The following is a 20,496-nucleotide window of genomic DNA, read 5'->3' on the forward strand; positions in this document are numbered from 1 at the left end:
ATCAAAATGACCAAACAATTGCGATAAGAAACAGAACCAGACAGAATTCAACATCACACATTTCAAACATTTAGGAGCTTCAAATTAATAAATTTAACTAAACACTGTAATTATCAACACAAAATCACAGGAAAGAACTATCAACCACATACTCAATTGCAGCAAATTTCGACAGGAACTACAACCCTAAAATTTAATAAAACCATAAAATTTTAATAAAACCCTAAAATTAACTCACAATAGGAGAAGGCGTAGATATGGTGGCGGTCGGAGATCGAAGGGTGGAGATTATGGCGGTGCGGTGGATGATGGCAGCGTGAAGATGGTGCTGGCGCGGTGGTTGCAGCTGGTGAGGAGATGGTGGCGGTGAGGAGAGAGAATCGAGAAAGACATGAACAATGGAGGAGAGAGAATAAGCTAGGAGCTCCTGAGAGGAAACTCGCGAGGAGAGAGAAAAGGGAACAGTGGAAGTCAGGAGACAGAAAATAATTGTTATTTTGTTTCATGATGATGCCGATATTATTTTTTGCAATATTTACAGTAATGCCATTACTAAAACGCGGTAGGAATGGTTAGATCTAATCTTAGTGAACGCACGAGATTGCTTCTCATTCTTCTCATTCTTCTCATTTTAAGCTTCCTTCTATATATATATATATATATATATATATATATATATATATATATATATATATATATATATGCACGGTATGAACAAAATTGTATTTATGTTTGTCTCACATCCATCCTAGCTAGATGGATAGCGCAGAAAAATAAGGAAAAAAGTACTCAATATGGTTGTATGTGAAGATTGAGTTTGAGGTTCCATACTCACCTTATACATATTTACCCATATATAGGTTAAAAGGTGATAGCTAAAACGAATCTTTGGTCGGATACATTGGGTGGACTTCTTGAGGCAGTGGGGCAGAGATAATTTAAAATTTGTAACTCCACAAAAGACTTTATAATAGTATATAAGTATCTTATAAAGATTTATGTTGTAATATTTTACATTATAACGAGTTATTATAAATAAGGTTGTAACAAAATATATTGTTAATATGTTAATGTAAAATCTTTTAAGATCACTTTTATATAAAGTTTAATCCAAAGCTAATATTTTGGTACATAAATCGTAGATCACCTTGGTGATAGGGCTGGTGTGGATTTTAGATTCGGTTGAAAACGAAAATAAACTTGATAGTTGGATAATGTTGAATAATAAATAGAGAATTGATGTTGGTGGACGGGTATAAGGATAGCAGTACGTGTACCTACTTGGTGATGGAGCGTGTTTGAATTTATTGACATTGAAAACATTCTCCCCATCCTAATACATATAGTCACTTTTAAAAAAATTACCAACATTATAGCTAATAGTAAAATAGATTTTAATAATAAATTTATATCAATATATAAAAAAATTAATCGAAAAGATAAGGTAGATTATTAACGAAATATAGGGATGTCAGATTGTCAGTGGTGGGGGTTTGTGAGAGACCTCCACTACATCCATCCGAAGTGGGAGGGGATGGAGAAATGTTTGGTGGATGACAGAGATAAATGTAACACCCCCATAATCCTCCCTATTAAAAACACCTTACATTTGAGAATAGAGAAACATAGGGGTGCTAGTGCCACGATGGAACGGAACGTATAAGGCAGGTGAAATAATTAATTAAAAACCGGTTTAACTTTTATAGTATAACTTTGAAAACAAACAACGGAAGTCTTAAAACGATTGATTCAAATACAATGTGGAGACCTCAATAGGCCCCTTATTAAATCCAGGGAATAAATTAAGTTAAGTAGTTGCAACATATTAAAATCCAAAACCAATGTAATATTCAAAGGGAAAAGGTACTTCACAATCTATCCCCATGCATGCTTATTCGCAAACCTGTAGATTGGCTGCTCCCATAATCCCAAGTGAAATTATGGTTCACCGCAGGGCCATCATGGCCAACAACAATAAAGATCAAGTCAGCTAATGCTGAGTACGTACTAAAGCAATAATCATTTAGTAATAAACACTCTAGACACAACAATATTAAATAATGCACCTCATGACACGACTCTAAACTTACCGACTCAACCTTGATTTATGTGAATTAGAATTGGCGTTGTAATATAAAAGATTGATCGTAGGCCGTCCTAGACCGCACCTAACGATCCTATAAGAGTGTCGAAGAGTCCTAGACGTGCCTTCGAATATGTAACTTTAAACTTACTAGAGCGTCCTCTAGTACAAACAAACCTTGAATCAGTATGCATACCCCCGAGAAAAAGTCTTTGACGTACCTTCTCTAGAAAGTTTAACTACTTATTTAACTCGATTTCTGTAGGTAAAAGCGTCCTAGCGCATAATAAAGAGTGCAGGATACTAATACAAAGATTGTCCCTTTACCCATACTGCTACTCGAGAAATTATCTCTGAGAGCTTACAAGCCATTCCTTTCACTTTAACTTTAAGTGCTTTAGTAATTTCCTTGTTGCTTAATTTGTTTAGACCTAAACAAAGTATAAGTATACAACATAAAAAACATGATTCTCTTTTAGTTCCTTTAGGACGAGTGATCAAACAATTAGGACACTCATTATTAAGCCTTTAGTCCTTGGCTCAGAGGTTTTGAGAGACCTCCTAACATACTATGTCTGAACTTAGTTTAATTGACAATAGTAAAACTTGTAAAGACAATAATATTAAAGATCATGCTTGCTTCTTATAATAAACAAACAACAACAATATAATCCAAAGTGTACGCATCACAACACATTCATTGAAATATAAATAATTTCAAGGCCTACTCATGCCACTAATGCTACTAATACACTCTAGGACTAGTACATACCTTTTGTAGTACGAAAACAACTTAATTAAGGGTAACGAGCTAGCTAGAATCTCCATTCTACGAACTTGGTACCTAAATATTGTATAGTAATACAATGAGTTTCTTGATTACATAAATTAACATTTAAAGTGCTAAAAGTCAGATTTATATACTTTCTACTAATTAATCTGATTTTTAGACTCTTAATGCTCCAAATACACAAACAATAAACTACTATTGTTCACATTGTAATCTCATGGTAAAATTCATTTAATATAGTCATTTAGGTACTGAAAAAAACTGTTTTAACAATCCATAAGTAATCTAATTTTTCCTTCATAAAATACAGATTATAAACTTGTATAAAAAATACTATATTTAGTGATTAAAAATCTCACGATGCGTTTTAGACCAAGTATGCATTACTTAGAGCATTAGGGAATAAAATTAAAATATGATTTGTAAACACACTTTGAATCTTATTTTTATCACCCATAAACAACCATAATATATATCATACTCACCTTAACAATCTAAACCATAACCTCTTGTTAAATTCGATTAAAACCCGATTAAAACGTCTAGTTCTTAGATTAGTAAAATCTGGAAATCAGGGAGTAAGCATTTTTTTTTTTTAATGTATATGCATATGTGCCAGGATTCATCTACCATCAACAATAATAATGCAACTATAATAAAGTCAACTTTCAACCCCAATAATAAGTAACAGCAAGCTCAATAATTATGGGTAAGAAACAACGAACAACAACAACAACCCACGCATCAGCGGCAACCACACCAGCTTGCTGTCGTGGTTGTTGTTGCTGTCGACAACACCAGGGAGAGGGAGGAGAGAGTAGACGAGGAGGAGAAAGAAATAACCGGTGGTGAAGGCTGTTTGACCAACAGTAGGGCACGAGCAGAGAAGGAAAACGATGACGGTAGGATAGCAAACAGCAGTACACGAGAAGGAAGATACGAAGTATGAAAGATACGGTTTTTGGGTTTTCTTTATAATAAAATTCAGATATATTCCCTTAATTTAAAATTATGTTTTAAATTGTTTTTGATTTTCCTTTTTAAAACTTTGTGAGTAAAACACTTTGTTTTTCTTTGAGGTTAAAATAACTTTTATAATATTTATACTCTTGTTTTAAACGTACGTAAATATTTAATACGTAAAATTCAGTATATTTCTTTGAAATATAAATTAGGACGACCCAAAAATACGGAGTATCACAATAAAAGTGTATGCACCGCGGGTGACTGGGCGATGAAGGATTTTAGATTGGACCCGTGCGCGTAACTGTTCTTTCATCTAAGGGATTATGTATATATCAACATTTTTTTTTCACCAATTGCTTGTTGGTTCAGTGGTGATTGGGGCTGAAGTTGCAATTGGGAGGGGAATGGAACCTATCCACCCAAAACTCGCCCCGAATCCGGATTAACCCTAAGGGTGAACCGGGTGCTAACACCAAAAAAAAAAACATTTTTTTTTCAATTAACCTATATATTATAAAGATTTGTTTATTTGCTTAATTACTCTGACCAGGCAACCGAATTGTCAAATACCCTATCATAAAGCTCTACAATTCTAAACTCTTACAAGAAAAATCATCGGGTATAGGGGTGGGTTTGAGGTGGGTGATGGAACGAGAATGTATTTTATTTTGTACCTTGCCAAGCAGAGATTTAGATAGGGATGAGTACCATACCCGTCATACTTAGCAAGGATGGAGATAAATTTTAGGTGGGTACAGACGTGTAGGGACCATCTCGCACCCGCCCCGCCTTGAAGTCATCTTTAACTGAATAAAGTGGATGGTTGAGTACTCAGTAGGTGTTGGTGATCGAGTAATTAGATGGTGGATATGACTATTGAAGTAAAGATTGGATAAATATAACTTTATGTATGACACGGGTGATGACGGGGATGAAATTAATTTTATTTACCGCATGTCTGTTTTATTGTTTTAGTTAAATACGACAAATGATGGGGCAATAATAACATGTCTGTCCATGATTAACTTTAATTACTCCGTATAAGAATATTTGTATACTCTATTCTAATGATAGTTATTTATAATTATAGTTTAGATTTCATGCGAAATAAATATCAAGATTATAAACCGTGCATCGCACGAGTACTATACTAGTTGTGTCAACTGCCATCTATAAAAGAATATATTGTGAAAAAACCAAAATAAATACCCCTTCTATTCCCTCTCAAAACTTTGGTTGGCCTCTTTTTTTATGTGGAAGTTGAAAAGTATTCCGTATCAGATTTTAGAGATGGTGTGCAAGACTCACTCTATCCTTTACAAAGCCACAACCTACGACAGAAATTCTAAGAAAGGGATGAAGTAATCCCTAGACTAAAGCAAAGCATAGGATCCCAAGATCACACGATTTTATACAATCATTGATAACAACGTTAACTTGTACTCCGTACGAAGTACCGTATTACTCATAACAATGCAAATATCAAAATCTGTGTTAACTCCCTTCCCTCTCTTTTTACCGTTAACTATCAATTAGACGTTTACCTTTCTTAACCTTTACTTCACTATAAAAAGTTAACAACTTACAAATTCAAATCGAGATAAATCTACCAAAATTCTAAGTTATATTTTCCCCTGGATTAAAAAAAAAAAAAAAAAATACTCGAAAGATGGTCAAGTAGACTATGCGAATGTTAGCGAATATAGTGAGTGAACTAAAAAAATACCCCTCCATGTCTCTACTATATACTTATATAGTGGTCAAAAAATACAGTGGTCAAGAAGACCAATGCAACAGGTGCCTGGGGCAAGCAGCAAACTTCCATGTCTCTACTAGCATCAAATGAGGTTATGAAAAATGTGAAAATATTGTTTAACTCTTACCAAGAAACAAATAACAAAAACCAAAGACTAGATTTTCCCGAAACTTCCACACCAAATACTAGAATTGATGGCAACAACAAAAAGTAGCCATATTTCCCGCAATTTGAATTATACACCCGGGTGCACAGTGCTCATGGTGCACCCTGAAGAACATTTGTTGAGTATCTAAAGAACATGAAGAATGATTTCAATGTACATATACAAATGAAATATTTGCAATATATGTACTATGGATTTGAACTATATGTTCATTTAGTATATGTTCTATGAATATGAATGATATGTTCTTTGCATTTGAACTATATGTTCTTTTAAAAATAGGGTGCACAGTGAGCATTGTGCACCCGGGTGTATAAATCATATTTTGATATTTTCTATTGTTTTTATTTTCAACTCACACTTTTTACGTCATCAAATTCAAATTTCTATTTCTATTTCTATTTACTTATCAAACAAACCAAACCTGCAATCCTAATCAAGTAAGAAAACAGTTCAATCGAACAAACAAAAGAGAGAAATTCGAACCCATGAATGTAACAGCAATTAAGAATATCAATGAAATGTTGATGCCAGCTAGAGCAAGGTCAAGATAACCCGATAAGTAAGCTCAACTTGTCAGTTGTTAAGTAGAACCACAACGTTCACAACCTTCATTCATACTCAGTCACATTCAAGCAATAAATACTGCCCGCTAAATCAACAGTAAAAGGTCATTGACAATTCACATAGGTTCCTAGAGAAACAGAGTGGGGCTTGTTCTTAATTAGGGGGAGGGGGAGGGCGAAAGGAAACAACAAACAGACCAAATGGTCATACGCTAGTACTATTAAGAGATAACATCAACTTCTGCTTCAACATCTATCCATGTCTGTGCACTTTACACTTTAACATTAACATGGACACTTCAAAACAGCATTTACCAGAACATGCAGCAAATGGCCAACTAAGAAGCCAAGAAAGGTACACATTTTGACTACTTTTTTCAATTCAAAAAGAGATAGATCACACATTCATCAAGTAGAGGGGCACGAGTTTAACTGGAGGATCGCAGATGGAACATAATTAAACAACACCGTATATATGTGCAACAAAATAAGTATGAGATTTCGGCTACTTTGAGCAAACTAATGAGATGTTTCAAGACTAAGATCAGCACAGCACAGCACAGCACAGCACTCAGTAAAGGCCACTTGAAAGTTCTAGTCAATAATCACAAGCCTCCTTCATGCTCGCATGGATAGCAATGTAGAATTTCTTTTTACAAAATCACAAACCTCCATTGCTTGATCACAACATACTAATTATTGATCTGGGTAAAAGGTCACTACAACTTCAATCTAGCCTAAAAAAGGTCACTACAACTTCAACCAGCTGGTTACATACCAAGTATGATTCTAGAAAAATGTTTAAAATACCTATTGAATCAAAAGCACAACCAAGTCAGAGGACAAAGAACTCAAAATTTGAGACACAAACCATTGAATCAAAAGCTCACAGGAATTGTCATTCATTCCAATGGACAAAAGCCAAAAACTATAGTCGCCCTTCTCATTACAAAAGCTTCAGTTTGCGCAGATGCAAAAGGGGAAAAAAATGTCATCAATATTTACAGCATAGTAAATGTACATTGCAAGTCAAGGGAGATGCCTATCATATCCCAAGCTACAATGGAGCACACCAGCACTAATATGCTTTATCTCCTCTATTCAATATTTTTGAATTTCTTTTTTCTTTTATTTTTCCTTTTTTAATCAAGGAGTCACACTAGTTCAGTACTATATCAAGTATCATTGACATACATAATTGTTGTTCATCGTGAATATATGAACAATGTACAACCAAATCTCCGCGATAAGGCTGAAACCGTAAAAAGGAGGTTATTCAAGCCAATCCATAAGCTAAAAACACACAACTAGCTAGACGAGTATCCTTTTCGTAGCAATATACCTGGATCATAATTCACAAGCAACACTCTGGGCACCGAATCAAACCGTTTTCGTTGCACTCCAAGCATCTCTTGATGACCCCTTCATCCTCATCAAATAACTTCCTACTTCCACTACAGTTGGAGCATGGCAAGAACCTTACATCACCACAAGAATCACAAACGAACCGTCTATCCCTTGTTGGCAATGCCTGAAGAATCTTCCGAAGTTCACCAGTCTCATTCCACTGTCTGATCAAATCAACCCCACCCACATACTTACCCTTAATGAAAACCTGTGGCAAACTCACATTCTTCTCCCCCAACAACCCTTGCACCTCCTTTCTGTAAGCAGCATCCATCGAAACATCTCGTTCATCGACAAACACCTTATACGCTCGGAAAATCATCCGGACAGCATCACAGTCCTCACGAGTTCTCCTTATCCCCCTCAAACTAGTGAAATATACCACAACTCTGTCCTCAGTGCCGGGAAATCGAATTGTCGAAACATCTAGAATCGACCAGGAATCCTTGAAATCTGTACTAAATGATTTCGCAGGTCTCAATCTCGCCAAATGATGATTATGTGCTGATTCTTCAATCTTTTGGGAAAAGTTGCTATTTTTATTTATTGATTTTTGGGACTCAAACATATTCCGAAGATGTCTAACCTTTCCTTTCAAAGATGAACCAGCTGAATCAAAGGTGTTATTGTACCATTTCTTCATCGACTCCGCGTTGCGATCCACGACCGCCGAAGCGGCCGACGAAACGTATCCTTTCTTCGAGGAGTTGGCTGCGGTGGTGTGGATTGTCATTGACCGATTAAACAGAGAAATCTTCGACGTAATCGGAGGCTTGCTAGTCGACAACCCGCGATTTTCTTCCAAACTCGCCATAATTTTTTGGGTTTTCCTTCAATTCTGCCTAAATTCGATGAAATCGGAACAAATTAGGCAATCAGAAGGGTCAGTGATTGCTTAATTAGGGTTTGGAGTGTGGAAATGATAATCTAGGGTTTGAAAATGGAGAAATTGGGAAAAAATCAAGAAAATGGGAGAAATAAAAATTGGAGGAAAATAAAAATAAAAATTGGACAATCAAAGAAGATAATGAAATCGATGATTGAGATTAGTGGAATTTTCTGGAAGTAGGATTTTTTTGGTTTAGGAGAGAGAAAATGGAAAGAATGATAAAAGAAGAGCTGCCTTTGAAGGAAAGGAAACGGAAGAAGAAGAACAAAAAAAACAAGAGACAGTTGAGACTTGAGACAAATTTAGTAGAGAGAAAAGGGAAGAAAAATGCTTTATTCTTTAAAAAAAAAAAAAAAAAAAAAAAACAAATTTGTATTTTTAAAAAATTAAAAATGGAGTACTGTTGGCAATAAACGACAACATGATTAACACGAGACCGAGGAGAGAGAGATTAGTGTCAACGACGACGCGGTTCCAATTTTTTGTATGCAATTTACTAATTCTTCATGAATGTGTGCTAAATTCGTCATGATTACACGCAGTATAGCGGCAGAATTAGAAATTTAAGTGAAGGTGTTATCGGATCACAATGGAATATATTACGTTTGTCTTAAAAATAATACTTCGGCTAGATTTTATTTTATTTTATTTTAAAAGTTGAAGTATGATTCTTTCGAGTTTCGTAAGGTTTACTCGAAAATGTAGAAATATAAATCAAGGGTGTGAATATTTTGCACTTATAATAAGAGAAAGATAGAGATTAAGAGATTATTAAATATTACGTAGTATAAAGTTCCACAATGTATATTGTAATATTATAAATAAAAAATGATCAAAGATTGTCATTAAGAAAATAAAGTAAAAGAGTAGAAAAACATGAAAGTTGTCTTATATACTTTAAACATTGCAAAATTAAGTATTTATGAATTAAACCTAAATCAAGGAAGTAAACAAAAGTGTTGTTAAGATTCGAACCTTGGAGGTATCAGTTCTTGACCAACCTCATATAAACTAATTGGGCTACACAAAACTACTACTCTTTATATGAAAAATTTAAATTTAACCCGAATCAAGGGGGAGGCCATGACCCCCACCAGCCTCCCCTTAGTTTAGCCCCTGGCGGATGTTAATTTTTTAGGAAAATTTGTAAAAAATAAATAAATTAGAACGACATTATTGAAAAAAGATTGTAAGAAAGGATCAAAAATGAAATTGCGTTGTGAGATGGATGGGATAGGATGGGATAGGATGGGATGGGATGGGGTGTTAACTAAGGGGGAATCCCTCATGAGCCTTTTCGGCGTGCGTTTGGCTTATGGGGGGACATTTTCCAGCCTATGAACAACTATTTCGGTGTTGACCGGACTCGCAACGGTCGAGTATGACAAGCGATTTTCGCGTCGCTGACGAACGCCACTTAATCAAACAATATTTATAGACACTTAAACAAACTCACTGTATTGACTATAAAGACAAGTAATGGGATCGTACCAAGAGAATGGATGTTTTGGCTTTTCAAACTAATTGGATTCACAAGTTAATGAAATCAAAAATGAAATATGCACAAAGAAAAGCTCTGAAGGTGTTGGGATTTCACCTTGGAAATTGATTAGGAGTTTCAGGAAGGCTAAATGATTATGGCATGTAATGACTAAACAAATGAATGCATTGACCAAGATATATATGGCTTCGAATACCTTTCGTTTTCAAGCACTTCTCGACTAATCCTAATCTAGTTTTCGCTACAGTCAAGATTTGAAGAGGGACTCAAGAATGAACAAGCAAGTTAATGCAAGCCACGGATCATAAATTTTGTGCCAATTCGAGATTAAACACTCCAATATCCTAGAAAATTAGGTTAGCTAATTCTAAACTAACTAGCCATGGAATCAAACATCATTTAATCTATTTCATCACATCATCAATCACGATTATCTTTCAAAAATCCCAATTCAACATTCAAAGCTTCAACGCTAACCTCTAGATTATGAACTACTCACTAAGAATGATTAAAATTAGGATAAAACTAGCATAAAACCTAATTATGAAGCTAATTGAAGCAATTTAAACAAAATCAGCCAACGTACGTAACCAAAATCAAACATGAAAAATAACCCCAAAAATTTAACCAAAATTCAATCTACAAAATTAATCCAAAACTCAATCAACAAGATCAAGTATAAACTAAACTAACAACCAATTAAATAATCAAAGAATTAATTAAAGAGAAGGTTAGAAGAATTACACCAAAATTGCTTGAAATGAAAATTTCAAATTGATGAACTTGAAGAAAAAAATTCTGAAAAAAAGGAAGAATTAAGCTACAAATTTGAGGAAGATAAACTGAAATTTAATGTTTAATTTGTGAGAATCTAAGGTAAATCTAATCCTAACCTATACTATGCTAAATGTGTTGATATTCATTGTCGATATTGCTCTATTTTATTGCCCCAACCAATCTCCTCTACGCGCAAACTGATCTGCGAGCTTTACACTGATGTTGCGAACTCCTGTGTGCCCACTCGATCAAGAGACGGTTGTGTGCGTGCACAGACCCTGCGATGCGTGCCCATAGAATTCAGCTGCGTGCTCACCCATTTCTTTGCACATTCTGCCTGATTTTGCTGTTATTGTGCACGTGGACAAGGTGAGCCGTGCGCGCGCATGACTGTTGCGCACGTAGCTAATGTTTTCTCGTGCTACGGGGCAGTTTTGTTTTGTTGGTTGCGTGGTTGTTGGGTAGTTCTAAGGTGCTTTTAATTTATGCCTTGTCTCATGGCTAGTCTATGGGGTTGTTGGTGTAGGGGAATACAGTTAAACATAATAACATGTGCGGAACAATCCCCAAAGCCAGGAAACATGTATAAAGCACAGATTAAGTAAACTTACATTCGAAGCGTGTTTTCCACAATAATCTGTCAACGAACACGAACAAAGAACTCCACTTGTCGTTCCTCTACTTGGTTCACCGACACGATCAGATCCGTCTTGATAATCGTAGCTTAGACAATTGATCAAGATACTTTTCTTTTGGGAAGAACTCACTTTGGAGGCACAGAGAGAATTAGGGTTCTCTGTGTCTCTAGGGTTTGAGTAATATGAATTGTGCTAAGTTGGAAATTTGGTTGTAAGGTTATATTCATAACCTTACTAACCGACCAAGCTAAGAAGCAAGGCCGGATAGCAAGCCGTGCAAGCCAAGCAACACGGACGGCACGCCCGCGCCCAGCGACACACTGCAGGCCGAAGCCCACAGCGCGTGCGCCGAGCAGCTGGGCCGTGGGCCTTGCTCGCTCGTCGCTGCTGTGCGCTATTGCGTGCTGTTGCGTGCTCGCGCCCAATGGGCTGGCCTTGCTCGCGAGCTTGCTCGCTCGTTGGGCCTTGCACGCTTACGTGCTTGGCTCGACGGGCCGGCAACTCCGATGCCCTTCGTATTCGCGATTTAATATATTTCCGATATATTATTTATCGTTTCGTATACGACGAATCACCGTCGTACGATACGACTTATTCGTATCGCCCAGCTTACGAATATTCGCGATACGAAATACGATTCCAACAAAGGTCGTATCGTATAATACGTTTCCAACTAATTCCCGAAATGCTATTAAATGAATTTCCGATTCATTTAATCCGGTGATCTATTACGTGTCATTGGTGTGACCTGGTGTAGACACCTACTTTTGTCCCCATTCCCGCAAGGGAAAGGTTCGATGATGAAAGCATAAAAACTCCACTTGACAACGCATCTCCTATAAAATAAACGAATCTCGATTCCCTATTTCATTTCACCCGAAACCTGCTATTTATGGAAATCTGCTAAAAATAGTAACTGCCGTAAAAGGTAGCGTCTAAAAGTGGAAAATCATAAAAGATAGAAACCTGTCAGAATTAGGTGTTGCACTCCAACATAAATCCTAAATGAGATAGAAAACCGCGAGAATCCTATTCCTGATAGGATTCGGAAATAAGAGTTACGTATTAATCAAAATCCTAACGAGCCTAGAGTTCGTAACGGGCCCAGACGCATTCCGTCATGAAATTGATACGCGCTAAAAGACTCGAATTAATCTCAAACTCTACGGATTTTAGGAATCCGAATCTGACTAAACAAAGCTGCCCAGACCCTATTTTCAACACCTGGCTCTGGGCGCCGAAATCTTCGGCGCCCAGGCCTGGGCGCTGAAAGTACCTGGGTACGTCTCTTTTCCTAATTCTTTGCGGATTAGAACTCTGCAATTCTATCTTTCCACGAACTCTTCCCTATAAATAGGCCCCTAGTTTCGACGTGAAACAACACACAACAACACATAACATACTCTGAGTATTGACTCTAAACCCCTTAGCCTAAGCCTCTCGCTGCGAAACTGTTCACGCGTTCTGTCGCAATCGATCCATAAATCGAACAGAACGTATCCTGTCCCATAATCGAGATTTGTTAAATAAAAAGGAGAAATAGCAAAGTCAAAGTGGTTAGTTTTCTGAGAACCATGACGCACCTCTCAAGGGTGCGTCGTAATGTGTCCCTTTTCGATGATTTAACTGCTTTCCTCGCCATTTTTATGAACTGTTAAACTAACCTAATATGATTGTTCTATCACGCCTAACAAATATAATATTTTTGGGAAATCGGATTATCATGCTAGGTCCCTTAATGCTATTTAAATCAGATAATCACGATCGAATTAGTATTATATGTTGCATATTGCTAAAATCAATTCAGATTAGTTTAATAGTTAACGCTTGTCCCTTCAATTATTTATGCTGAGCTAGTAAGGATATCCTGCCTCTGGAGTTATCGACGAGCGAATTACTCCTCTCGGTAGTTACAGTCCCCCGAACCCTCAATCTCTACCTTGCGGGTGTATATTGAGAGATCCCCACACCAGGGATCACAAGGGAACCTACGGCCGTCGTGGTCGAACATAATTGCACTCCCTTTATGTCACGATAACCGGGTTTTGTCAGTTTTTCTCATTGTTGTTAAAAACTGAATGGCGACTCCTATATTACTAGTCAATTGGGTGTATACTCACAGGAAATCCAATTACACTTGATTGAATAAAAATAATCGTCACACCCACGAGGGACAAGGTCACGAATTATCCTCGCGCTTTTTCGACCCCCTCACAGTGGCGACTCCACTGGGGATAGTGAAGGAAATACTCGTGCTTGTAGGTAATCAAAATAGCCGAAGAGTGAAACGATCCTACCCCGCGTTTATTTCCCCATCAAGTTGGGACGACCTGAAAATCAGCATATTAATGTGAACGGGCAGAACATCATAACGAATCTCGGCTCCCTCGGGAGTTGGGACTAAGGATACCTTTTTCGCCAATAGGGGGGAGCATACGCCGCGCATGTTTCCCACTCGGTACTTGTGGAGGTAGTACACCTATCCCGAACCCAATCGCTCGCCCATTAGGTCCCTCTCGCCTGCATGCCCCCTTGGCTTGCACTTGCGGGTTGGCCTCTTGGGCGAAATTCGTCTGTTGAAGACACTACCTCGACCGGGGCATGTGTTGGATCTACGATAGAAGCGGTACCAAGCCAGGCGTAAATAAACTACCCATAGAAGCCTATCATAAACTACGTGGCATATTTAATTTTCAAATCCATGTTTGTAATGTAGTTATGTGTAGCGAAATATGTGATTGTGTGTGACAAACTATCCTAGAAAACCAATGACCTTAAAAATTGCCCAAACATTCATAGACTAATTTGCCAAAGAGTTATACCGAAACACGTGTTCCGCAAACCCGAATGATCGCCACAAAATAAGCGACGCTCGGGATGGCCTGTAACGAATCCCACAAACGCTGTCACGCGTAAAGGACGTTATTAGGCAAGCACGCAAATCGAAGTCGCATAAACAGAAAACGAGAACCAGCCAGGGACGCATTTTCAACGCCCCCGGCTGGGCGCCAAAATTTCTCACGCCCACTGCTGGGCGCTGAAGTTGCTGCTTGACTTTCTGGTCAGGCGCAGCAGCCTCGGTGCCCAAGAAAAAAGAAAGTACGTAGCACAAAAAATGTTCATCAAAAGAATTGCTACGAGGGCGTAAGAAAAGCACTCGATTTCAAAAGGCGACTCGCGAAAAATTAATAACTCTTTGTGTCGTCGTTAGGCCTCCTACGACGGCAATGCTCGGCACCAAAACCGAACATGCTAATAACTATGAATGTCACACAGGCAAATGTTTCGAAAATCCAAAGAATGACCAAAATAAAAAAAAAACCCCCCAAAAAAAGTGTACCGACAGAAGAAAGAGCGAAAAAGTGAAAAACCAATTTAGAGAGTCGAAGTCTAGACTAAGTAATGCCTGAAACTTTGGGAACCTAAACTTTAGCTTATCTTATGCCTAGGACTGGTCCTGCCACTTGGTGCCGATCAGGGAATCAACGGCTAGTGCGTCTCGAAGATACATCACCAACACCAGGTCTAGCAACTCCAAGCTCCGTCCGTCGTCCCTCATTTCAAGGATCTCCGCTTCCCCAACCTCGATTCGCACCTCCAAACATGTCCATCGAAGATTTGCGAGACCAGATGGTCCAAATGACCCAACTCATGGGCCAACTGAAAATGGAAAACGAAGCCTTAGCGGCTGCGCAAGCCAAAAATGACCTCGAAAACGAGAAGAGGATCGAAAAAATGGTCCTACAGCAAACCATGGGGAGCAAATACTTCTCCCTCGAGCCTGAACTTTTTTCTGGCAAATTACCAAAAAAGTTCAGTTCATCTGACTTACCAAAGTTCAAGGCCACGGACAACCCCCGTGGTCATCTACTGAGCTTTGTGAATACCATGAACTTGAAAGGCGTGGACAAGTCCATGTACCTACCTGCCTTTCCTTTGTCCTTGGAACCTGTGCCGCTCAAATGGTACTATCACCAGGACCCTAAGCTCTTCCCCACATGGGAAGACTTTGTCAATGTCTTCATCAAGCAATACTCGTCGAACATGGATTTCTAAGTCACCATGCGCGAGCTGGAAGTTCTCTTCCAAAAGAAAAATGAGGGTTTCACAACCTACTTTGCTAGATGGAGGGACCAGGCGGCCCAGCTAATCAATAGGCCTCCCGAAACAGAATTGGTCCAAAAATTCATTGACAACTTAGACCCGGCTTACAAACAACACCTTAGGTACCTGGGACTCGACACTTTCAAAAGGGTTTATGATGTGGGAATAAAAATCGAGGACGACCTCGCCAAAACCATACAGAGCAAACCTGCATATAAGACCAACACCTATAATCGGGGTAACACACCCCAAGCCCAAGAAGTCCATGCTGTAGAAGAGGCTCCCGCCCGAAGATACCCTGTAAGATGGGTCCGAGACCGAAAGTTTGCCCCACTCGGGTCAACTTTGGTACAAGCCTTTGAAAGACTAACCAATCAAGGAAAATTGAGACCTATAGGCCCCACCCGTGACCCTCCTGTCAAAAACAAATATTGGGTCGAAGGTACTTACTGCAAATTCCATCAAGGAAATGGGCATGACACTGAAAACTGCTGGCATCTAAAACATATGATCCAGGACATGATAGAGGATGAAGTAATACCTCTCCCTAACGTTGGCAAACCCAACAACAACAAGAGCCCACTCGGCTCTTGTCACATCTCTCTCGACCAACCAGAGAATTTCGACCCCACGGTGTATATTACACCTCAAGGTGCACCACTCGCTGTGGTACCTATGGATCGAATCGAGGGGGAAGTATGCGGTGTGTGGAACGATGATGCTGAAGATATTTACCTATCTCGAGTCTCGGGCCAGGACCTCTTCACTGAAACTTGGCCCGGGAATGCTCTCATTGACACCACCCCTCAGGAGCCCGAGGTCGACAACCTCACCCGATCCGGAAGGATATACCAACCGGATATTCACCCACCTCCTATGGACGACATCCCGGTTAGGCAAACTCCTGAGAACGGGCGGCACGCCACCGTCGCGGAAGTCATTGAAAATCCTCTCCTGAAACAACTGAAAAGAACCAAGGCTGAGATTACCATTTGGGATCTTATGTGTACTTCAAAGGAACATCGCGAAAAGCTTATTCGCTCACTTGACCTCATCTCAGTACCCACAGATATCACACCTGACTCATTGGTTAGCCATGTCACGAGAGATGCCAGAGAAAAGGCCATAGTTTTCACTGATAATGACTTACCCAAAGAGGGGGGTGCTCACAATAAAGCCCTTTACTTAGTGGTTGGATGCAAAGGACAAAACATCCCCCTAGCGCTCGTAGATAATGGTTCGGTGGTTAATGTCTGCCCATTGCGAACCGCCCATTGCTTGGGGCTAGGAAGCGATGACTTCCAAACCTCCTCACAAGGGGTACGAGCTTATGATAACTCCCGAAGGCCTATGTTGGGAAAATCAACCTTACCATACAAACTGGGCCTGTGGCACGCACCACGGAGTTTCAAATAATCGACATCAAGCCCACTTTCAACCTCCTCTTGGGGCGACCTTGGCTCCATGACTTAGGAGGTGTGGCTTCAACCTTGCACCAAATGGTTAAACTTAACCATAACGGGGTAATACTAGAAATCCGCGCCCCTCCTCTCGACGTCAGTTGTACTATGGTTGGAACGGCCAAAACTGCAGATGTCCTTTATGGGTTTCAAATGGAAGAAGCAATCCAGTTCATCGAAGATTATGATCCAGCATTCCTAGACCCGCATGCATCCCGAGTCATCCCTAGAATGCTGTTGGCTCAAGGTTATTTCCCAGGAACCCCATTGGGCATAAGGAAGAAGGAATGCACATTCCATCCTTTTCCCGACAAATCTACTCCCTTTGGCTTAGGTTATGAACCAACGGAAGAAGATATTGCTGACCACCTATCTAGGCTACGCCTTAACAAAGCCAAACAAACCACCCTCCTTCCCCCATATCAAAGGACCCTTAACGGGATGTTTTTTCGGGAAGGAGAAGAATACCCATGCAGTGATTTCCCTGAACCCTTCGTTCAGGATGGCTTGCTAAAACCCGGATTTGAAATTTTCCATGACTGCCACACCTTGGATGAGGCACCCCACCTCACCAAGACTAAAACAGCTGAAATATTGGACAACCAGGCTCTATGGACATTGTTTAACGAATCGAGTGTGATGACTACCTTAGCTTTACAAGATGAAGGTTTCGATCCAACCCGGTTAATTTCTCCTGCATCAACACTAGAAGAGGTCGGGAACGGATGGGTGAAGACATGTCAGTGGGTCAACGCAAAAGGAATAGGATTCAAGATGAGTACCGGTGAAGGACCGAAGTTTTATGAGACTAAACCCCAGGCTTGAGCCATATAGAGCACCATTAGTAAAAAACGCCTAGTAGTTCTTTAGATTGACAGAAAAAAAGAATAGAGACTTTAGATGGTCCTAAGGCCCTTTAGAATATGGGTCAGTTTTATTTCAGTGTGTTTTCCTTACTTTCCAAATCAATAAAGGCGTAATATTTGTCCTAAAAATTTTATTCTAACACTAAATAAACACCAAATGTACTTGCAAAATAAAAAAATAATAATAATAAAAGCGGCCCACTATAGGCCCAACAAACAAAGCCCACTCGGTTTTGAAATAATGCCATGTGAACCAGTTCCCGAAACCCACAAAATAAACCACACTATCCCATCCTCAAAAAGCCAACCATCATAAGAGCCAATCCATGCAACCCAAAATCAAAAAGAAATCAAAAATTTAAAACAAATGCAAATGTTACCAAAAAAATAAATTCATAAAACATAGAATCCACCAACAGCAGTTTCACATAGATTCCATCATACCCTCCACAAAGATCTTCATAAGTTCCACACCCTAACTCCATTTTCAAAACTGTTTTGAGTCACCAATAGAAAAAATTAATCTGGACAAAAATGCGTTTCACGCTAACAGTCAAAAAAGCCTCCAAAATAGCCTCAAAATTAACTTTAACTACGAAGCAAAATATCAAGGCACAAAAAACGAAATAGAAATAAACGCAAGAACATGTGAAGCAAAAATGTCAAAATTGACCGCCCAAGTTATTTTCAGCGCCCAGGGCTGGGCGCCGAAATTTCTGACGCCCCAGCCTGGGCGTTGAAACTCTCTGCCTGCCAAAAGTTTTCCTTTTTTCAAAAAGTGCCCGTCATTTTATCCGCACACAACGGAAAAATAACGAACACTTGGGGGGTACAGTACGTATCCAAATAGGTTTACCGACAAATTGGTCGAATTTTACTCAACCTATGGAAAACGGCAGATGAAAATAATGGCAAATACTTCACTCATTTGACCGATTAAGTAATATGTTTCCACTTCAGGACATATCTACCGAAATCCGGCATACTAGAACTTATTCTAAAGCTAAGAACTACGCGCGACCTGATTCTGAAAAGATACGTAGGCAATCCTTACCAAGGATTCTGTCCAAATAATAATAAAAAAATTATATTCTTTGTGTAAAAAAGTGTTAGACATATAAACAAAATTGAACGGGAACTAAAAATACGCCTTTATTAAAATATCATAAGAAGGAAAACAAAGTGCTAGGAATAAAAACAAACACAACTGAAATAAATAGAGGGCACCTACACCCTAGCAAAGAACTACACTACTCTAGTTCTTCCGGATCATCAAATAAAGTCTTGAAGAGAGCAATGTTCGCAGGATCCACCCCCATAGTCTTATGCGCTGCCCCAATATCAATCTCCATAAGAACTGGCTCCTGGACACTAACTTCCAAAGATGCCAAAGCTTTAGAAACATTCTCAGTTATAGCCCGCTCAGCCTCAAGGGCACAAACAGTGGTGGGAGAAGGATTACTATCATCAACTGGACTAGCCACTGTTTCTACAGGCGGCTGAGCCTTCCTAACCCATACATTGTTCCGGCGACGATCTCCGCGAGAGCTTGCATTTCTTTTAACAACAGCAGGCCCCTTCATGTTAGGCATCTTTTTAGGCCTGACACTGGAACGGGGAAGAACTTCCTTTCGCTTTCGATCAGGACGAGCTTTCACAGTCTTAAAACTATAGGTACGAGGTCTGGCAGAATCAGGACCCTCATACTTAACACGAATACGAGGTATCAAAAGCTCAGCCGGCTCCCCATTACGAGCCTCGGTCCTCACATCCTTGTCATCGGAACTCATCCACAACTTATAGTTTTCAGAAAGACCCACAAACCCATTTGTAGCTACAGCCCAACGCGGGAGACCATCATAATACCTAGCCCACCCTAAGACCCGTGTTTGTGCAAAGGTCGCTACCTTAGGTGGTACCGTATCAGAAAAGGGGATAGTCTGCCTTAAACCATATTGACACATGACTCGGTAAGGGAAAATATGAATGGGACAAGATAGCCCCAACAAAGAAATATAAACCGATACATCAGACCCCCCCTGTCATAGTAGTCAAACCCCACCATGGTACAACCCACTTAATAGAACAAATGCCATAAGTAAAAAAGGAGGTCCATTCGGCCTCGTCCTGGCCTTGGTGCAAGTATTTTCGGTTACCCAAAGCTATAAGGCGATAATGTTTAGGATCGGCAGGAGCTTCCAAAAGTCTAAGCCGTTCCGCAAGCCAAATCTGCAAAAACAGGTACGATCGAATCAAAAGAATGAAAAGAAAGAAAAAAGGTTCCTGGGGCGCAGTTTCCACGCCCAGGACCAGGCGCCGAATATTCCAGCGCCCAGCCCTGGGCGCTGAAACTCAGCCCCAGGCGAAAAGAAATATATAAAAGTGGCGTATGTGTGCGCAAAGAAAAATAGATTACCTGCAGTAATAGGGGGCTTCCCTTAAAAATTTCGGATTTGGCATCCTTCTTCAGCTCATCCGCACTCAGCAAAGTCTCAGCAACAACCAACGGCATAATAGAATAGCAACT

At 39.4% G+C, this 20,496-nt stretch overlaps 1 protein-coding gene and 1 long non-coding RNA gene across 2 annotated transcripts; both read right to left on the reverse strand.

Annotated features, from left to right (window-relative positions):
* Positions 1-1,669: 1,669 nt before the first annotated feature.
* Positions 1,670-3,845, reverse strand: LOC110776125 (uncharacterized). Its single transcript, XR_002530003.2, has 3 exons — positions 3,717-3,845; positions 2,856-2,927; positions 1,670-1,914 (listed from the first exon to the last, which is right to left on the reverse strand). It is a non-coding gene; the product is annotated as an uncharacterized lncRNA (long non-coding RNA).
* A 3,355-nt stretch (positions 3,846-7,200) lies between these two features.
* Positions 7,201-8,924, reverse strand: LOC110776127 (uncharacterized protein At3g28850). The gene has a single exon (XM_021980685.2). The coding sequence runs from the start codon at positions 8,546-8,548 to the stop codon at positions 7,682-7,684; it is 867 nt and encodes a 288-aa protein (XP_021836377.1). The 5' UTR covers positions 8,549-8,924; the 3' UTR covers positions 7,201-7,681.
* Between the last annotated feature and the right edge of the window lie 11,572 nt (positions 8,925-20,496).

The sequence above is a fragment of the Spinacia oleracea genome, chromosome 1 (genome assembly GCF_020520425.1).
Source record: "Spinacia oleracea cultivar Varoflay chromosome 1, BTI_SOV_V1, whole genome shotgun sequence".
In the NCBI taxonomy this organism is placed as follows: Eukaryota; Viridiplantae; Streptophyta; class Magnoliopsida; order Caryophyllales; family Amaranthaceae; genus Spinacia; species Spinacia oleracea.